This window comes from Podarcis cretensis (genome assembly GCF_951804945.1).
Source record: "Podarcis cretensis genome assembly, chromosome: 10".
Classification (NCBI taxonomy): domain Eukaryota; kingdom Metazoa; phylum Chordata; class Lepidosauria; order Squamata; family Lacertidae; genus Podarcis; species Podarcis cretensis.
This window is the reverse complement of record NC_137179.1, coordinates 58303626-58325651: the sequence shown is the minus strand read 5'-3', so window position 1 is coordinate 58325651 and position 22026 is coordinate 58303626. Positions and strand designations below refer to the sequence as shown.

Sequence of the window (22026 nt, the reverse complement as noted above, 5' to 3'; positions counted from 1 at the left end):
ATGTGCTGTTTTTTGGAAAATAAACTTGTCTGCCTTGGAGCTGGATGTGTTAAAATGAAGCTGAAGTCTTTAAAGATTTGCTTCTTCTATAATCCCCTTTCAAGCAGAAGAAAAGTGACAGAATCACCCTCTGTACTGGCCAGAGCTTACAAGTCAATTGGTTAGAAGTTTTTCAGTGTGATAAACAGCTCTCATTGTGTTCTCCACAGGTAGTATTGTATCCAACATCCAATAGCTCAAAGTCACCTGAGCTGCATAAAATGATCGTCCCCAAAAACAGCCAAGACTCTGATTTGAGGATAAAGCTGGCAGTGCGGATGGATAAACCGGCACACATGAAGCATTGCGGGTGAGTTTTGCAAGCAGCAAAATTTTAATTCTGTTTCCAGTGGACACATAGTTTTTGTTTGGTTTGTTTTTTGTTCTACTGTATAATCCAAAGGGGGGGAATTAAAGAAGTAATGCAAGAATGACTAGAGGAAATGCAAGCTTTGTTTAAACTAAGAGTAAGTTGTGGCTTGAATTGAATGTATAATAGAGTCATTTGAGGATCAAAAGCCGTCAGGGAAAACTAATGTATGCAAGAATGAATATTCGCTGGATTTTTAAAAGACATGCTCTTGAATTTTGGCATTATGATTTCCATCAAAAGTTTTTTTTTAAAAAAAACTTTAAATATCAGTTATTCCTGTCTCTTGCGTATGAAAAAATTGTTACATGCAGTTATTTTCTATTGTAATTTGCTAAGAGTTTGAGATCTGCTCACCATTCCTCATTCCCTGTGAATAGTCTAAAATATCAGTTCCCAAGTAGCTATGTATTGCGGACCTTTTTCAAAAGCCAAGCTATGGACCCCCTACTTATGAAAGTTTTGATAACTTGATGGGTCCGCGGACCACCAATTGGGAACTACTGGTTTAAAAAGATGATGGTTTCCATACCCGGGGTCACCTCAGGTGGCAGGCTGAGAACAGTTGAGAGGGGCAGCAGATTTGTGCCCTGAGAAACATGCCATTCATTACCTCCTGTGCTTGTTGTCCCAGCTCTTCCGCCACTGCCCCTGTTTCTGTCCAGCCTCCTTTTCCCTTTCCCACCCCTTTAGCACAATGGGGCTTCGCCAGGCTGTCTCCAGTTGCCTCAGGCAGAAGAGGTGGCGCCATTTTGTATTTTGTCTCAAGTAGCACAACGTCTGGGGCTGGCCCTGGCTGTTGCCCATAGTGCCTTGAAAACCCGTTTGTGAAATGAAGGGGGCATGGGAAAATCAGGTTGCGAGATGACGGGGAAATCTCCCTCTTTGAGGAATAAAAAATCGCACTGGGCATGCCTCAGCTCTTGGGCCCACTCAAAGTAGCTCAATGGATCCTTCTCTAACTAGTAGTAGTAGTAGTAGTAGTAATTTATTTATACCTCACCCATCTTAAAAGTCAGGTAGTTGTTTATTTCCTTGACATCTGATGGGAGGGCGTTCCACAGGGTGGCCGCCACCACCAAGAAGGCCCTCTGCCTAGTTCCCTGTAACCTGACTTCTCGCAGTGAGGGAACCACCAGAAGACCCTCAGAGCTGGACCTCATTGTCCGGGCTGAACGTGTCAGGAGCTGAAGGAATCTGTGTGTGGCTGCCCCATGTTGTGAACCACTGAACGACTTTCTCAGGGAAGAACTTTCCAGACTGACTCTGCCCACCCCGGGATCACTGCTAGACCTTTATGGCCAGGAAGGAGGGGGAAAGCCTTTGTTTTTTAACTTGCTACTTTTTTTTTTTTGCAACTGAGCAATATCATTTGGCATGGTGTGATATAACTGTGGCATCACCCTTCCAACACCAGCCGCTTGCCACCATGGTAGTATAGCGTCAGGAACTGGCTGGATGAGGAAGAGTGTTGGGAGCCCCCCACCCGAGAGCCCCCCAGGGAGGGCACTGAAGACGATGACTTATATCCTGGGGCACTGAAGAGCAGTCTGCAAAAGGGGCGAACTGAGAGGTACTAGAAGCAGGGGATTGAGTCATCAAGGGGGGGGGCAGGAGAAGTAGAGCCTCCCAGGACAGGGTTGTAGGCCAAGAGTCACAGTGTGAGGACAAAGAAGAGTCAGAGGTTGCCCCTCTGCTACACAGCAGCAGGACAGTCCCATTCCTGACGGCTCGCCTCCCCCTGTGACAACCCGGTTGAGGAGAGTCCTCCACATTGCTGAGCAACAGGCCGGACAGGCCCAGAGGAGGAGCTCACCCCCCTCGACTCAGCCTGTCTGCTTGGGGAGGATCCAGAGTCATGGCTCCCAACAGGGGGGCAATTTGATTTTTAAGGAGGGCAATTCGAGAATGAGTTATTAACAGTGAATGGCCTTTTACGCTTCCTCCACATGAATAGGAGCTCACTTTTTGAATGAGAAGAATTATGTGTCCGGGGGGGGGCATGCATCATGATTTTAGAGATGCTTAGGTGGGGCATGGCCGAAAAAAGGTTGAGAACCATTGATCCAGAGTGAAAGGCGGGAGGAGGAAGCTAGTGGTCAGTTTCAGCAACGTCTCAGCTGGGTTAAGTGAACCAGAGGACTCTGCTGTTATTTTCTGTTAATAAAGAACTAATTGCATTCTGGGTCTCCTGTGTGTGTGCCTGCCCTGTGGTTGACCACGCTCCTTAACATCTCCTTGACACATAGACAGGGCTCAGCAACAGTGGAATTAACCTTGAGTTCCTACCAGTGTGTCTGTGCAGCCCATGGTTTCTCCACTGGCTGTCTCAGCTCTGTCTCAGCTGCAGAGGTGGTTAGACCCCACTACTGTTGTTGTTTAGTCGTTTAGTCGTGTCTGACTCTTTGTGACCCCATGGACCAGAGTACGCCAGGCACTCCAGTCTTCCACTGCCTCCCGCAGTTTGGTCAAACTCATGCTGGTAGCTTTGAGAACACTGTCCAACCATCTCGTCCTCTGTCGTCCCCTTCTCTTTGTGCCCTCAATCTTTCCCAACATCAGAGTCTTTTCCAGGGAGTCTTCCCTTCTCATGTTGTGGCCAAAGTATTGGAGCCTCAGCTTCACGATCTGTCCTTCCAGTGAGCACTCAGGGCTGATTTCCTTCAGAATGGAGAGGTTTGATCTTCTTGCAGTCCATGGGACTCTCAAGAGTCTCCTCCAGCACCATAATTCAAAAGCATCAATTCTTCGGCGATCAGCCTTCTTTATGGTCCAGCTCTCACCTCCATACATCACTACTGGGAAAACCATAGCTTTAACTATATGGGTCTTTGTTGGCAAGGTGATGTCCAGTATCCCTGCCAAGAAAACTCCATGGACAAAGACCCTGCTACTACTTGTTCCTAAACTCCAGTGTGTCCCCATGTTCTTGGTTACCCTTCGGTCCTGATTTGCTGTTTGCTTCCAGTGCCCTCCTTGTTCCTTCATCCTGCCTCCTAGTTTTGCCCCAGCCTCCCTCACCGGTGCCAAACACGGACCTGCCGGGCTCCCAGCTCATCTTAGCCTGCTGCCCACGGCCCGGCTCTGACGGGAACAAAAAGCCTCAGCAACGCTGTTCCCCACAGTTAAGTGTGAATGCCTTCACAGGGAAACGGCAATAATAATAATAATAAAACTCTGCCTGCGAGGGAACAAACCGTTCCTTGTGTACCAAAACGAAAAGGTCACTGTATAAATAATTTATGGCAGGATTTTTAAAAATTTATGAAAAATACTATCTTTGAGCTCCAAGCGAGGGGAGCGGTTTCAAATGATTAGGATGTTACTGTTCTGCCTACAGTCCGCGAACAGTACAGTTGCCCCTCTAAAAGAGGACCTCCCTACATCCAGTGGTTTTAGAAAACCAGTTCCCAGGTTCTAATATTACCTTCCTTGGTAAGGTGATCAAGAGTGCTAGGTAGCTGCAGGTATGTCCAGAAACAGATTATCTGGATGCGTTTCATTCTTGTTCCAGGCTGGTTTTAGGACTTGGCCACCCTGGTTATCCTTGGAGAGACAGGAATGTGTCTGTTGCTTTTCCTTGATCTCTCAGTGACTTTCAACACCATAGAACATGGTGCCCTTCTGGAATGATTCAGGGAATGGAGGCACTGTATTACAAAAAATAAAATTGTGGGTCTGTCTCCACCCCGTTCCCTTTAATCCCCCAATCTCACTCCAATCGTTAATCTCCACTCATCACCTGATGAGCAGAGATTAAATCCTGCTGCCTACTCTGTGAAATCCGCAACAGGAGAACAGGATCACACAGCCAGGGCAGGATCAAATCTTGTCCTCTCATCCGTCAGCTGACATCTCCAGTGACGTCTTGTCAGGGGACTGTCAAGAGAATGCAGGTCATCCACAGGTCAGGAGTATGACTTGAGACACAAAATGCAACTAGCTTATACTCACAAAAGTAAAAACAACAACGCAACAGAGCTCATCAGAACTAGTCTCCCCTAGTTGAAGACATTGCTGGAACTGGTGTCTGGCCCCTCCTTCCCTCTCTAGATCCCTCAAACTCTACTCCTCCCAAGCAGCCATAGAGTGCAGCGATGGGAAGAGCTTCCTCTCTGGGCCTGTCTGGCCCATTGGTCAGTAATATGCAGGACTCTTCACATTCTGGGTGTCAGTGGAGGAGGAGAACTAGCAGGAATGGAGCTGTCCAGCTGCTGTCCAGCTGTAGAAGTAGCTTCTGCCTCCTCTCCACTGTTCTGTGCTCACACAAGACTCTTGGCACCCAGGCCTGTCCTGGTATAGCTTCCTTCTTCCATCCCATCTGTGCTCACTCAAACCTTCTCCTTCTACTACCTCCCAACTTGCCCCTTCAACAGACTGATCCCCACTGTCCTGGGCCCATGTCTCCTTCCTTTGTGTCATCCCTGGTGGCTGTCACGCCTCTTCCTCATCCAGTCAGACCATGACATGTCTGTGGCTTGAAGTGTTTATGTTGGCCTTACATTGGTTCACTGGTACAGCTGTTTCTAGGCTGGATTGCCCTGGGCTTAGTTGCCCATTCTCTGTTGACCTCCCGTCTGGACTGCTGTAATGCTCTCTTTGCAGGGCTGCCCTTGGAAGAGACTGCAGCTAGTGGAGTATGTGGCTTTTAAGCTGGCAAGTATGGCAGCCTGGTGGTACCATGTGTTCTGAAAGCTGAGCACCGGCTTCCCGTGAGCTTCCAGTCCCAATTCAGTGTGTTAATACAAAGCCCAATCAGCTTGAGACTCAGGTAGCTAAAACAGTACTTCCTGCAATATCAACCATCACAGATTCTAGAGTCGAGCAGGAAAAACGGCTCTGTTAGTGGTGCTGCCATTTGTGAAATGTCCTCCCTGGCGAGGTGCATTTGTCCCCCTCTAATATCTTTCAGGTGGAGCTTAAAAACACTCATTTGCACCCATGTGTTTGACAACTGAAAGATACTGTTCCAGTGCATGGATAGCTCAGTTGGTTAAAGCGTGATTTCTGATAATGCCAAGGTTGCAGTTTCTATCCTCATATGGGGCAGCTGCATATTCCTGCTTTGCAGGGGGTCGGACTACTGCAATGCGCTCTATGTGGGGCTACCCGGAAACTACAACTAATCCAGAATGCGGCAGCTAGACTAGTGACTGGGGGCGGCTGCCAAGACCACATAACACGGGCTGAACATAACACCAGTCTTGAAAGACCTACATTGGCTCCCAGTACATTTCCGAGCACAAAGTTTTGGTGTTGACCTTTAAAGCCCTAAACCTTGGCCCAGTATACCTGAAGGAGCGTCTCCACCCCCATCATTCTGCCCGGATGCTGAGGTCCAGCACCGAGGGCCTTCTGGCGGTTCCCTCATTGCGAGAATGAGCAAAGCTACAGGGAACCAGGTAGAGAGCCTTCTCGGTAGTACGCATGTGGCTGTTTTACACGTTTTTATATGCTTGTTTTATTTTCAGTAGTTTTGTTTTATCACTCTGGTGCTCACAGCCCTGGACTTCTTTGGGAGGAAGGGCAAGGAGTGAGATGAAATAAAATATTTGAAGTTTCAACCATTTCAGTTAACTGCTTGGGACCCAAAGGGTGGATTGTGAAAGCCAACTTTGTCACATCAATTCTCCTGGCTTTGGCCAAGAAGATGGACAGCTTTCCAAGCATTTAATCTCAGTTGAGCATCAGTGGAGCTTGGATATCTAAAATACAGAAGAAGTCTGAAATGCATTGGGACTAACTGATAATATTAATCCCTGGGCACATGCATCCACTGAACAGATAAGCAGAAGCACTGGTTTAAACTCACTTAAGGTTAAGTGACTTCAATTAAGTGCAGTGCGTGGCTTAAAACAGAGTTAACCTTGGATTTATGGTAGGTAGTTCACAATATGGTATTGTATGTATGGTATTGTCAACTACAGTATGTATGGTGTTACATGCTCTTGACTGCTGCTTGTGGAACTGAGACCCGATTTGCACTTTTAGGGTATTGTACTAGAACCTGAGAGAGCAGGGTTCGAATCTCCACTCAGCCAAAAATCTCACAGGCTGATCTTGGGCCAGTCACCAGCTCTTAGTGTAACCAACCTCGCAGGGTTTTTGTGAGGATGAAATGGGGAGGAGGAGAACTACCTTGAGATCCTTGGAAGATAAAAGTGACATATAAATATAATTAGTAATAATAATAATATTAATAATGAAACACTACCATGCAGGTGGCGTTGTGGGTTAAACCACAGAGCCTAGGACTTGCTGATCAGAAGGTTGGCGGTTCGAATCCCCGCGATGGGGTGAGCTCCAGTTGCTCAGTCCCTGCTCCTGCCAACCTAGCAGTTCAAAAGCACATCAAAATGCAAGTAGATAAATAGGTACAGCTCCGGCGGGAAGGTAAACGGCACTTCCGTGCGCTGCTCTGGTTCGCCAGAAGTGGATTAGTCATCCTGGCCACATGACCCAGAAGCTGTACGCTGGCTCCCTTGGCCAATAAAGCGAGATGAGCGCCACAACCCCAGAGTCGGCCACAATTGGACCTAATGGTCAGGGGTCCCTTTACCTTTACCATATAGCTTTAAACAGCCATGGTTTCCTCAGAAGAACCCTGGATTTGTTCAAGTTGCTGGAAGTTGTCAGGAGACCCTTGTTCCCCTCACCAAACTACAATTCCCAGAGTTCCCTGGGAAGGGAGGATTGAGTGTTAAACCACTGTGAGAATTACAGCTCTATTGGGGTGGGGGGGGCTCTGAACAACTCTCCACACACTCAACAAACCACATTTCCCAGGAATCTTTAGGGGAAGCCATGACTTTTTGATACTACTTTAGATGTAAAGTGCAGACAGGGCCGTGTAGACTTAAGGGGGAAAACATACTTCTTAGAACAGATTCCTTCTAGCATATATGCTATGTGTGCATCTTGACTTGGAAGAAATGCCTAGCTTTGAAAGTAACATTACCTGAAAAATACGTTTGGTTGGATGGGTTATGTTTTAGCATAGCCTAGTGGCCAACAGCACGTATTACATCGTCAAGCCAAAATATTTTAAAAACTCATTAAAAGTTGCTAAATAAAATCAGCAAATACAGAGTTATTGACAAGGAAGGGGACAAAAAAGAAAGCAAAGAGGAGGAAACATTCTTTATAAGTTTTAGTTGTTCTCAGTATACTTGTTTGCTTGTGCCTCAGGTGTTTACTACTAACTTAAGAGACACACAAACCTGCTAAGTCATACTAGCGGTTCATACAATTCAGTATTATCTGCTTTATGAGGCAGGAGCTCTAGTTAAATATGTTTAGTTAAATTAATTGGAGAAGCTTGCAAATAACAGATAGGCTTAGGATTTAATCAGGTAATGGGATGAATTAGTATGTTTAATACTGAATTGGAAAGGAAAACAAAAGGATGTTAAGTGATTAAGTTAATTTTATAAGAATAGTGGTTTTGGAAAACCGTTAAAATGAAATTCAACCAGAGGGATACGAGGAAGTCACTTTACAATGTTACTAAGTTTGATTTAAATACGGTAGAGATTTATGTTTGTTTGTTTGTTTGTTTGTTTGTTTAAAAAACATTTGGAAAATCAATTAAAAAAATTTGGGGGAAAAAACAAGAGAGGCAGCAGCTCTGCAGGGTCTGAGCAGACCCTTTCCTGGCTGTTTCAAACCCTTTGTTTGGAGGTTAATATGAGCTGATCTGCTGATCTGTGGCTTATATTATTCATTTTTGCAGGGGTGTGGATTTTGCAAACAACTTGGATTTTTGTTTTGTTTTTTTAATTTCAAAGCGTAAATCAATTAAGGCTGTGTGCATCTTTTGTTTCCAGCTGTGAGAAAGTCGATCAAGCCTTGCCACAGATTGCATTGGGAATTCCAATCATTTCTGAGAATGGAATCTCTACAGTTTCCTAATATACGTCTTTGCTCTGTTTTTTAATACTGCGAACCCTGCAAACACTCGTGGCAAAGTGTGCCAAGCCTTTGTCATGAGAGGGCAGTCTCTTCATCAGATCTTATGGTGTGGGCAAGATGATACTGGTGAACGGGGGGCGGGGTGCACTTTAGATACCCTGTACCTAAGCCATTTGGGTCTTTTTACGCAATATTCAGCACAGTAATTGTTTCCGAAAGCATCTTGGTGACCAGTGCAGATGTTTCAGAGAAGGAGGGCAGAATTTTACCAGATTGCCCCAGACACACTCACTCACTCACTCTCTCTCTATATATACCATATTTTTTGCTCTATAAGACTCACTTTTTCCCTCCTAAAAAGTAAGGGGAAATGTTTGTGCGTCTTATGGAGCGAGTGCAGGCTGCACAGCTATCACAGAAGCCAGAACAGCAAGAGGGATTGCTGCTTTCACTGCACAGCGATCCCTCTTGCTGCTCTGGCTTCTGAGATTCAGAACATTTTTTTTCTTGTTTTCCTCCTCCAAAAACCAGGTGCGTCTTATGGTCTGGTGCATCTTATAGAGCGAAAAATACGGTATATAAAAGCATAAATGTCTAGCCTTCCTGGAATGTTATGGGACAAAAGCACAGGTACTTTCTAAGCTACCTCTGTAAAATGGCAATGAGTGTGGTAAGGCTGCAGCAATGAAGCACACAATAAGACAACACAATAAAGCACTATAAAAGGTAAAGGGACCCCTGACCATTAGGTCCAGTCGTGACCGACTCTGGGGTTGCGGCGCTCATCTCGCTTTATTGGCCGAGGGAGCTGGCATACAGTTTCCGGGTCATGTGGCCAGCATGACTAAGCTTCTTCTGGTGAACCAGAGCAGTGCATGGAAACGCCGTTTACCTTCCCGCCGGAGCGGTACCTATTTATCTACTTGCACTTTGACGTGCTTTCGAACTGCTAGGTTGGCAGGAGCTGGGACCGAGCGACGGGAGCTCACCCCGTTGCGGGGATTCAAACCGCCGACCTTCTGATCAGCAAGTCCTAGGCTCTGTGGTTTAACCCACGGTGTCACCCGCATCCCAGTATAAAGCACTATAGCACTAGGTCAATTTGTAGCACATCTCCACAATCGCTTAGCGTATTTTTCTGCGAGTTTGTTTTCATGTAGTGTGTTCAGGCTGCCAAAAATATTGATGTTGATTCTGACATTTCAATCTTCCTGCATCAAGTTGCATACCATAGGTTGAATCATAGGAAATAAAGTTTAGTTTTTGCCATAAAAATGTGATGGCATTTCAACCTTTTAGGTATTCATTTGTTCTTGTTCTGAACAAAATGAATAGATTTAAATCAGTTTACCCAAAAAATAAGGAAATAAGATTTGAACATTGCAGAGCAGGTGACATGCAGAAATTATTTTAATGAGTCATTGCATAATGATGATGAGATTACATGCAAAAGGGTTAGGGAATAAAGAAACAGAAGCGTACATCCTCCTGATAGATCCATAGAGAACAGATTATAGCAACGAGCTTGATCTTAATTTTTTTTTTTTCTGGCAATAATTGCTAGTAAAGGGATCTTGGAGACCTTTGTAACAAGTTGCAGCCATTTTAATTGCAGAGAGAAGCCGAGAGGCTTTTAATTGCCAGAAGATATATTACTAAACGAGGTATCACTTTGCATTCATTTCAGAGTAATTAGTCTGAAATATTTGCAAAACTTGGGGGAAATCAGATACAAACTCAACTTTTTTTAACCACAGTTTGGACTAACGTCCCATACAGTGCTATGCAGATGAAAGGTTTCCTTAGTGGTTTAGGCTATAATCCTGTGATTGGTTGGCATTTAAGCCAATTGACTGCTCTGGGAATAAACTCTCAACTGTGTATTGGCCGCCTCAGCATGTTTCAATCATGGGGGAAAACATCTGAATCAGGTTCTTTCAATTTAAATAAATAATCTGTTGTGATACTTTTATGCACTCATCAACACTGCAATAGAGCTTCAGTGCAATCACGTTTATTTTTTACTGAGTTATTAAATCTCTAGTAGGAGACAAACTATTTCAGAATGCTTACAATGTTCCCCCTCCCCCTTTTTTGTCTTACCTGATTTGCTAACTGCCTGGAGCTTCTACTGCCAAGCTTGTAGAATTTTTGTTTTTGTATAAAACAGTATTTTATTGATGTCCAATAGCCCTGATTCTTCTTATTTCCACTTACCTAGACATTGCTTTGAGCCACTTTCCCCATACTTAAGTACAGGTACCTCGGGTTAAGAACTTAATTCATTCCAGAGGTCAGTTCTTAACCTGAAATTGTTCTTAACCTGAGGTACCACTTTACCTAATGGGGCCTCCTGCTGCCGCCGCGCCGCAAGCATGTGATTTCTGTTCTCATCCTGAAGCAAAGTTCTCAACCCGAGGTAATATTTCTGGTTTAGTGGAGTCTGTAACCTTAAGCGTATGTAACCTGAAGTGTATGTAACCTGAAGCGCATGTAACCTGAGGTACCACTGTAATAATTGAGCCACATCCCTTTCTATTTATTCCTTTATTTCTTTTGTGATTTGAGTTATTTTATGCATACCCCATGTAATACAGCCTTCATAACCTCTCATGGCATGGCAATAAAGATACCTGGTGCATAATTCTCATTAGAATAGCAAAGTACTGCATCTTTATTTTATTTTTCTATGCTGGCTTGTTTGGTAAGTAATAAAAGATTAAGATGTCGAGCAGGTAATAGTCTTTTAAAAAGGTAAAGGTAAAGGACCGCTGACAGTTAAGTCCAGTCGCAGACGACTCTGGGATTGCAGCACTCATCTCGCTTTACAGGCCCATCAGCCCCAGCTATCAGCATCCATGGTCCCTAGGGATGATGGGAATTGTAGCCTTGCAACATCTATAAATCCACAGGTTTCCCCATCCTTCATACAGATGCACATTTATGTCTGTCCCTTTGGTGTGGATGGGAAACTTCATTTACATGTGCTGACTGTTGTCACATTAAGATGTTTCCCCATGTCTAGTACTAAATATGTGCTGTTTCTTGTTGTGCATGTTATCTCTTAACCTATGGCTGCGCTCAACACAACTTGTGGTCAGCTTTGAGGGGCTTCTGTCTCAAGATAAAACAAAGCTCTGTTTTTCCCCACAAAAGCATGTTTTGTTTCTCTGGAGTCTGGCCTATTTCTTGTGCATCTGTTTAGGCTCATTCCAATTCTTTCTAGCACTAAGGAGAGAGAAAAAAATACTTCATTGTGAAACACTTACAGCTTCCATTTTGATTACATATTGAGAAGCATTTAATTATCTTATATCATTTAATTAGCTTCACTGCTGGGGTCAATTGCTTTTTTATTAGCATGGCAGACTTCCGACTTTGATTGGCATGAAATAACATAAAAAGCCGTATTTCGGTTTAAGACGGCACACTTCCGAGGCTTTGGCCGTTCTGTCATTTTATCAAATTGTAACATGTTATGTTGTGCCTATTTCTATCAGGACCAGCAGAACGTCTCTGCTTTCTGATCAGGGAATTTGAAGGCGGAATGTTCTTAACTTTCTGAATGAACAGACACAGAAAAAGTCAAGGCGTAATCCAGAACAGTAGTGCAGTTTGAATTTCTATGTTCCTTTGCACCATTCCTGAAGCTAGTGGTGCATATTTTTAACACTAATTAAATTTTGTGATGAAAATATAGCAGTCCCTTAAATTCACACGTCTCCACATTGACAGTGGATGTGGGCATAGACGAAGCCTACACAAAAAAACTTGGTTAGCTCGTAATACTACACCAAACTATGGCTTAGCGCAGGGCTCGGCAAACTACGGCCCAGGGGCCGGATGGGGCCCCACCGGCTCGTAAATCCGACCTGCAGACCCTGCCACCCACTCAGTCAGTCCCTGCGCGGGGACTGACTTCCACGACACTGGCACGGCTTTGGATTGGCTGCAGGAAGCTCCTGCAGCCAATCCAAAGCTGCGGACGGCTCTGGGCAGGTGGCGACACTGGCGCGACTTCTGATTGGTTGCAGGAAGTTCCTGCAGTCAATCCAAAGCCACATCGCCCACGTGCTGAGGTAAACCTGGTGCGGCTATGGACAGAGGGGCAGGCGGTGGGTCTGGACCGCACCATGGGCATCGTGACAGGCGCGTCGTGGGGCTTCAGCTGGAGTTTGGCGTGCCTGGTGCCCCTGTGCCTGGTGTCCGGCTCGGCACTGCTGCTGCTGGTGCGCTCGGCGGCCACCCTGGAGCAGCTGGAGGGCTATCTGTGCGCCACCTGCCCGCCGACCTGGCCTTGGACGATGGACTGCAGCGTGTGGTGCATGCCGCCCGGGAGCTCCATGGGGATGGGCTAATGGAACAGCTGCTGCTCGTCAACAATGCCAGTGAGTGGGTGGCACTGAGACATGCTCCTGAGCACGTGCAGAGTGCGTTCCTCCTCCAGGTCTGGAGGCAGCTGCAGGACTGGCTTGCAGGTATTTATATTTTTCGAAATATAGTCTGACCCCCCACAAGGTCTGAGGGGCAGTGGGCCGGCCCCCTGATGGAAACGTTTGCTGACCCCTGGCTTAGCGCAAGTGTGCACTCTCCCAGACAGGAATTCATGGCCACTTTGCTCCTCCACTGGTCCTGCTGTTGCTCTGCACCATGGTTTGGCTTAGCTCGTAGTTTGATTCTCCAGACAAACCATGGGCTGCAAACCGAGAACAAGCCTTGTGGCTCGTGGTTTGTCTGGAGTGAGACAAACCATCACTCAGCAGCACAGTAGTAACATGACCCAGAAGTAGAGCAGAACAGCCACGCTCTCTTATCTGGGAGCCCACATATTCCTGCTAAGCCATGGTTTGGTTTGGTTTGGTTTGGTTTGGTTTGGTTTGGTTTGGTTTGGTTTGGTTTGGTTTGGCTTGGCTTGGCTTGGCTTGGCATTGCAAGCTAACAAGGTCACAGATTTCCATGAGATTGAGAAGTCTGTGCTGTCAGGAATGTGCACAGGTGTTCAACGTGAAGTTGGGGAAGGGTCTGGGAGCCACACACTTGAGGATGACATGTTAGGAAGGGAGCTTCGGTTAACTAGACCTGCTTAGAGCAATTCTCCATCATGAAGGCAGCCATCAAGGTACATTAATGGCCCCAATGGAACTTAATGACTCTTGCTATATAGGCATTGCTGTACAGAGAAGAAGCTAGACCAATCTCCCTTGGGTTATGAGGCTGTATTTTGCACAATGTCCGTACCACAGAAAGACAGTTCCTTCTGTCCAGGGACTTATTTTTTTCACCCTTAAGGTAGTACTGTGTACAGTACAATACGTGTTCAGCTACACACTTGCTTATAAAAGGCAGTGATAAAGTGCTTTCAAAAGGCAACTCTGATTATATTGGCATTTGTGATACCAGGATGCAGTTCATGCACAATCTATGTTATTAATCCGTTGTAGTCTGGTGAGCAGTATATGAGCTATCTAAAACTAATACAAGCAGCTTCCGGTCCTCTGTATTAAACAGCATTTGCCACAAGAGGGCACCATGGTTTAAAGGAAAGCTAAGAAACTGTTAAGCCTATGGGTGAAGTTCAAAATGTAAAATGGGCAATGCGAAAAGCGTTTGGGTTTCATTTTCTATTGGCAAACTCAAATTTTTGTTTCCAAAGCTTAGTTATATGCAAACTATGTCATGTTGGGTGCCCATTCTATTTTGTTTTGGAAGAATGAAGAAAGACACTATTTCCTGCCTTAAAATGTATTTCTGCTTTCATTTTGGAGGGTGTGCTACATGCAAGACGTTGCAGTCTATGATATTAGGTGTTCAGAACTTTTTTGGTTATATCCTTCAGTGATCAGACCTCAGCTGTGTCTGTTCAGAGGCAAATCACACAGATTTCAGGTTGATCAACTTACAGTGCTAACCCCCCTTAATGCATTTTAGGTGTATATATGTAAGGAGTAGTGGGACGCGGGTGGCACTGTGGGTTAAACCACAGAGCCTACGACTTGCTGATCAAAAGGTAGGCGGTTCGAATCCCTGTGACGGGGTGAGCTCCCGTTGCTCGGTCCCTGCTCCTGCCAACCTAGCAGTTCGAAAGCACGTCAAAGTGCAAGTAGTTAAATAGGTACCACTCCGGCGGGAAGGTAAACGGCGTTTCCGTGTGCTGCTCTGGTTTGCCAGAAGCGGCTGGCCACATGACCCGGAAACTGTACGCCGGCTCCCTTGGCCAATAAAGCGAGATGAGCGCCGCAACCCCAGAGTCGGTCACGACTGGACCTAATGGCCAGGGGTCCCCTTTACCTATGTAAGGAGATTTTAAAAGTCTAAATCAAAAGAACATAAAATGTCAATCTGACACATAGAGGAGTTTGAATCCAGCTTCATTGTGCAGGTATATTTGGCAGATAGGATTGACTTTCCCTGTCCACATGGGGTAGTTATTTGTCTCATTTGCATGTAATGCTAAGCCCATAAACTATGATTTATTAAGCCATATTGAGCCCAAATACATCTGCTTCGCTCCTCCCTACCATGAAAGAAACCATGAAGAGGCTAGCTTAGCATGATGTCCAAACCAGGCCAGGATGATCTTTTGTTTTGCTCTGCAAACCATCACAGCAAGCCAATTAGAAACCATCATTCGTTCTTGGCTTTGCGATCGTGTCTTGTTAGGGTGAAGAAAACCATGGTTGTGGGTGTAGACGACTCTTCGTGGTTTGCCTACCTCCTTGTGGGAGGCAGAAGTGAAGTGGAAGCTCTTAAGCTGTGGGCACCAGCAGAGACAGAATTGAACAAGCTCAACTGCAAGACAGTTAAAGCCCAGAAGATGCAGAAGATTGCACCTTGTGCTAGAAAAGTTTTGCGCAGGAATGAAATGAACTATAGTGGTACCTCAGCTTACAAACTTAATCCGTTCCTGAAGTCTGTTCTTAAACCAAATCCTTTCTTAAAGCAAGGCACGCTTTCCCTAATGAGGCCTCCCGCTGCCGGTGCCCTTCCACCGTTTGGCTTCCGTTCTTAGACCGAGGTAAAGTTCACAAACCAGACCACCCAAAGTTTTGGTTTTGCACCTGGGAGAGAACAATTTGGTGGGGGGAAAGATGTCAAGTCCTGCAGGACCCTAGTCTCTTGTGACAGAGCGTTCCACCAGATCGGGGCCACAGCCAAAAAAGCCCTGGCTCTGGCTGAGGCCAGCCTAACCTCCCTGTGGCCTGGGATCTCCAAGATGTTTTTATTTGAAGACCGTAAGGTCCTCCGGGGGACATACCAGGAGAGGCAGTCCTGTAGGTACGAGGGTCCTAGGCCATATAGGGCTTTAAAGGTTAAAACCAGCACCTTAAACCTGATCCTGTACTCCACCGGGAGCCAGTGCAGCTGGTATACACGTGTTCTGGTATAGCAAGTGTTGTTCTGACACAAGCACATGTACGTCTGTTGGAACCTGCCTATTAGAGGGCTGCACTCTTCCACTAGCAATGACACAAACGTTTTCAGAATGCCACAACCAGTGTGGTACTCATGCTTTTGTGGATTCAGTCCTACGCCTTTGGTGGCTGTGTCACTAAAGGAATTTGGTTTCAGGAAGCTGTTAAGACTTGTATCAAGGGTGGAGCTTCAGGTCCTCAGTTTCTGAGGGGGGGGGGAGGGTCTCTGGATCACCTCATGTAGAGATTCCTGGAGCCTATTTTACGAAGTGTGAAATCGATAGTGATGAGCCAAGGAGCCGGTCAAGGGAGTCCGCCGACAAGCTGCTAAATTCACTCCAAAGCTGAGCAGCCAACTCATGGAGCAATCATTGCGTTATCCTATATATTAAACACCATGTAGAAATTGCCCCAGGATACTCTATGCCAAATGATTCGGAGTCAGTGTAATGACATTCTGAATCAGCCTGAGAGTGTTTAGACCACCCACGGGTAATTGGAAGTGGGGGCAGTTCTTTCAGTAATAGGGTTTAAAGCTTTTAGTGACTGTTGTTGTTGTTGCTGCTGCTGCTGGAATTTTGCTTGTACAGTTTTGTGAGTTCACAGTGCTACAGCAAAGTCTATCGTGGCCTTACCAGGATCCACCATGCTTGCAGAATCCAGGAACAAACCAGGAACATTCCGCTATGTTTTCACACTTGATGCAACCAAGTATTATACATTCTACAATAGTTGCTTCTCCCCCGCAAAAAAAGAACACAATAAAAAGCTCAGATTTCTATCTCAAGCAATATGGATACTTGGGTTCTGTGCAATCCCAGCATGAGCCATGCAATGTGCAATAATGGATTCCAGCACAGAGCAGGGTCTGGATTCCACCAATGTTTTCTGCAGGTAGAAGCCAGCAAACATGCTCCCAGATCTGAGAGCCCACAGAAGACAGGGGGAGAAAAGGTCATGTGGTTGTGATAGACAAGCAGAAAGCTTGCACATACTGAGCGATTTCTTTAGTGCTACCTTGAATTGGATCCCAGATTTTAAATATATATAAATTATTATTATAGAATCTGTTTTCTGGCTCAGGATCAGTAGAACTCAGAAGTCTTTTAAGCCTCACTAGTGATCATTCACGTTTGCGAAACATTTTATCCATATGAGAAGTTAGGAGTAGTTTCTCTTAAACTGTTTTGCTTGAGTGAATTATTTATTTATTTATTTATTTATTTATTTATTTATTTATTTATTTATTTTTTCTACATTGCCCATCTGGCTGGGTTTCCCCAGCCACTCTGGGTGGCTTCCAACAGAAGGTTAGAAACACATTAAAACATCAGTCATTAAAACAACCCTAAACAGGGAACTCTATCCGTTTTTATCGTCCCGTTTTGTAGCTACTTTAGACGAACTGCGCAGTGGAATGCAGAATGTGAGTGTACCTCGTATGTGTGTATACACACACACAAACAGATATATATATATATATATATATATATATATATATATATATATATATAATGTAACACTGGCTTGATGTTTGTTGACTCTGTAGTCTGACAAACAGCATCTGAGAGTTTCTAAGAAGGTCATCTAAAGCCCACTTAACACTCGTGTAGCCTCATTGACTTAAATTGGATTATACCCAATGCAAGCAGCCACTGAAGTGCCTCCTAACTGTGCTCAAAGTGCAATTACAAGATTACTGTACAACTCTGTGGTTGCCTCTGTATGGATTTAGACAGTTTTGAATTTATCAGTCACCTTTCTACTGTATTTTTATGTCAGTGGCAGCCCAATGGAGGGGAACTGCGTACTGCTTAATCTACCAGGGTTTCCCAAACTTAGGTCTCGAACTGCTTTTCCCCATCATCCCTCACCACTGGTCCTGCTAGCTAAGGATGATGGGAATTGTAGAGCAAAAAGAGCTCGAGACCCAAGTTTGCGAAACCCTGTAATCGAGGTTAATGCAAGCCGATGTGTGTGTCCCATTAATAGGTAAAGGGACCCCTGACCATTAGGTCCAGTCATGGCCGACTCTGGGGTTGCGGCACTCATCTCGCTTTATTGGCCGAGGGAGCCGGCGTACAGCTTCCGGGTCATGTGGCCAGCATGACTGAGCTGCTTCTGGCGAACCAGAGCAGCGCACGGAAATGCCGTTTACCTTCCTACTGGAGCGGTACCTATTTATCTACTTGCACTTTGACGTGCTTTCGAACTGCTAGGTTGGCAGGAGCAGGAATCGAGCAACGGGAGCTCACCCCGTCACGGGGATTTGAACCGCCAACCTTCTGATTGGCAAGTCCTAGGCTCTGTGGTTTAACCCACAGCGCCACCCGTGTCCCATGTGTCCCATTACCCACAGCATAAATTACTTCCCCAACCTGATGCTCGCCAGATGTTTTGGACTATAGTTCATTTCATCCCTGATCATTGTCCTTGCTGACTGGGGCTGATGGGATTTGGGGCAGCAGCAGGTTAAGGAACAGAGCAAATCAAGGCATTCATATTGTCTTAAGAACCTCTTGTTTTGGGACAGGCGGGTTGTTTTCAAGTGGAATTTATAGTTTTAATGAATATGTACTGCTGTCGAAGGAGGTTAGCTGTGGGTGCCATTCAGGCTCGCCCTATACTCTTGGAAATACAATGTGATTACTCGTGTGTTGGATCTGTGTACCTATGAAGCTGAGGTCGCTTCTCCTCCATTGGGGTGTGATAATTAATTTGCAAGGCCCTCCATTAACCTCCCAGTGTAGCTTTGCTATTAAACAACTAATAAGTGTGTTGACTTGAAACTTTCTTGTTTCCTTGATGAGTTCCAAACCTCTGGCAGTGTTTTAAAATATTTTTGTTAAATTAATTTCTTTGGCAGCTTTTGTTTAAAAAGAAGGAGAAGAAGAAGAAATGTGATTATGAGTGATTACAAAAATAATTACAAGATACCGCAAATAGCTTGGTTCATAAATTATGGGGTATATGCTAAATTGTTTCATGGCTGTAGCCGTGGAACAGGTTGAAAACCAGTAAGGTGCAGTGGTTGTAATTTTGGTCTAAGAGTGCAGAGATGTCACCATGAAGTTCAGGGAGAGAGCTGGGCTGGATTAGCCATACTCTCTCAGCTGATGTGAGGACAATGTTTGGACTCTTGGGCACACCATGTAAGTTTTAAGAACTGCTTTTAATTCCTGCATTGCAAGGGGTTAGACTAGATGGCCAACTCTGCAGTTCTATAATTCCATGAAAATGCTGTATTTTAAATAGTTGTAACCCACCCTGGAACCTTAGGGTGAAAGACTGGTAATAAATTAAAATGATGGTGGTGACTATGATAAGAACTGCTGCTCCATGTTCCTTGAAGGAAAGGCTAGATTTCAAATGTACCCAGATGAATAAAAATAGCCATGTATACTTCAGTTCATCATCATCATCATCATCATCATCATCATTATTATTATTATTAATTTATTTATTACAGTAGTACCTCAGGTTACAAACATCTCGGGTTACAAACACTTCGGGTTACAAACTCCATTAACCCGGAAGTAGTACCTCAGGTTAAGAACTTTACCTCAGGATGAGAACAGAAATTGTGCAGGTTAAGAACAGTTTCAGGTTAAGAATGGACCTCCGGAATGAATTAAGTTCGTAACCCAAGGTACCACTGTATTATTATTATTATTATTATTATTATTATTATTATTATTATTATTAAATTTTATTATTTATACCCTGCCCATTTGGCTGGGCTTTCCCAGCCACTCTGGGCAGCTCCCCACAGAATATTAAAAACACGATAAAACATCAAACATTAAAAATTTCCCTAAACAAGGTAAATTTGGAAACACAGTTCTCCAGCCCAAGCAGTGCTTACGAAAATACATATGCTGGTGAAAATAGGATCCAGAAATGTTAGAAGAAATATGCCTGCAAAAGGTATATTTTTAAGGAGAAATTTGCAGTCAAATGCCACTGAATTTTCATAAGGACTTTTTAAAAAAATTACTAGCTGATATGGAAATCTGGAGAACTTAATAAGATTGGAAAGGTGAGAAACTGAAATGGAAATGTTTTCCCTTTCCTAATAGTACATAAGAGAAATTATCACCGGAGAAAGATGGTTTTTGGCTTTCTTATAGTAGTACATGTGTACAGCATATCCACAATTGCATCCTAGTTACTGGAGAACTGCAGGCTGATGAAGCCTTCTGGCCTTCTTCCCCCCTCCCCTTTTAATCCAAGGGAACCGATCCTGTGATCTGTCGTACTGGGTGACAGTCGTCTCTTCTCCTGGCACTGGAGCTCAACCCTAGTCCCACAATTTTACAGTGTTAAGCTCAAAACCTATTGTACTTCCAAGTAAGGTTGCTAGAAAGGAGCACATAGTAATGGTTGAGTTTACCTGCGCTATTGAGTGTCCCTGCAAAAAGGCTGTGTTACAAAAGCCTACCAGGAGTCAATTATCTGTCTTACATGTAACTTTCAAAATAATAGACGTGTGGACCTCCTGACTGAACATTTCTTGAAAGCGTGCACTGATTTTGCTTTTTTGCGTGTTGGTGAAGGTAGATGGTCAGAATAAAAATATGTAAATGAAAAAAGAGGCACGGCATATTATCTAATAGAACAGTTATGTGCCTAAAGGTTAATTTTTTTATTTTTTATTTATACCCTACCCATCTGACATGGTTTCCACTTTTGTTCCACTTTTGAAAGGAACCATTTCAGAGTCTGTTGTTTTCTTCCTTCCCCATTTTTGTTTCTTTTTCTTCATTACTTTCAAAAAAATAATAATTGGGGAGGGTGGCTTGACTTTTAGGCTAATTTATCTGAATCGGCGAAGAATTGATGCTTTTGAATTATGCTGCTGGAAGAGACTCTTGAGAGTCCCATGGACTGCAAGAAGATCAAACCTATCCATTCTGAAGGAAATCAGCCCTGAGTGCTCACTGGAAGGACAGATCCTGAAGCTGAGGCTCCAATACTTTGGCCACCTCATGAGAAAAAAAGAGTTCCTGGAAAAGACCCTGATGCTAGGAAAGATGGAGGGCACAAGGAGAAGGGTACGACAGAGGACAAGATGGTTGGACAGTGTTCTCGAAGCTACCCGCATGAGTTTGACCAAACTGCGGGAGGCAGTGGAAGACAGGAGTGCCTGGCGTGCTCTGGTTCATGGAGTCATGAAGAGTCAGATACGACTAAATGACTAAACAACAACAACAACATCTGAAGTATTTCTCTCTATTTCTATGCAAGCATATATTAAGAATAATGTTTAAATGCAGGTGTTTTTCAAAGGAATCTATTCGCTTTCTTTCTTTTTCTTGGATTGGATTTAGAATGATTATTTAGGCTGCAGTCCTGGGTTGAAGTCCCATTGAACTGAATTTACTTACTTTTGAGGAGGACATGAATAGGATTGCTCTAATAGAACAGCTGCTTGGATCAAGATCAGGTTGTGACTGCTTTGGGACTTTTGTCGGAAATTATAAAAGGGTTCCTGCATAATTTCTGATTTTGTAAGCATGCATTCAGAAGGAAGAGAAACGTCTTGATACAGGAGGCGAGAAGTGACCACTAATTATCTAAGAAAAATGTGGCATAAATAATATGATTTTGTTTTCTCTTTAGGATGTTTTTTTAACTTAAAATATTGAATCCCCTTGTTTGCAGAAAGTGGTCTGCAAAGACAGTTTAATAGATTCGTTTATTTTCATTTATGGCCCATGTTTATTCCATCATAAAATGCAAGGCAGTTTAGCTGGGGTTCCCAGGTGGTTTTCAGGCACTGAAAAAGCCTTGACCTACTTCATTTCAACAAGGTAGAGCACCATGCTCTATGCAGCTACAGTAAGTAAAGAATAGGAGTGGAGTGTTTCTGAAGATGTAACTCCCACCATGGCAGTGGTCTAGCAAACATTTTGGAAGCCTGGTGGGCAGTTTTTCTTGGCTTATGGGGGGACGACGACCCTCTAGCTTCACCTTTTCCTTTTTAAATAAACCCCCTTTTTTAAAAAAATATTATTTATACCCCGTCCATCTGGCTGAGTTTCCCCAGCCACTCTGGGCAGCTCCCAATCGAGTGTTAAAAACAATACAGCATTAAATATTAAAAACTTCCCTAAACAGGGCTGCCTTTTAGTAAGGTTGCAGAGAACCTACAGACAACATATATACCTTCTACTTCTAGGTTATAAAAATCTACCTACCTACTGTTTGAGGGTGATATATTTGTTGCGTAAGCACTCTGCGTTTGACAGGCCAACTTTCCTGACTTGCAGTGACTGCCAGCGTAATGCTTAT

General features: G+C 44.3%; 2 protein-coding genes across 8 annotated transcripts in view; one reads left to right on the top strand and one right to left on the bottom strand.

Moving 5' to 3' along the window:
* The window catches only part of LOC307225975 (uncharacterized protein), a 217368-nt gene that overhangs the window by 21997 nt on the left and 173345 nt on the right, over positions 1–22026 (bottom strand). The window lies entirely within an intron of this gene.
* Positions 1–22026, top strand: part of CADPS2 (calcium dependent secretion activator 2) — a 350035-nt gene that overhangs the window by 180203 nt on the left and 147806 nt on the right. For all 7 annotated transcript variants that reach the window (XM_079994071.1, XM_079994070.1, XM_079994069.1 and 4 more), the window contains exon 8: positions 210–349. In XM_079994071.1, the coding sequence (XP_079850197.1) occupies positions 210–349 (140 nt within the window). The remainder of the gene's footprint in view (positions 1–209; positions 350–22026) is intronic.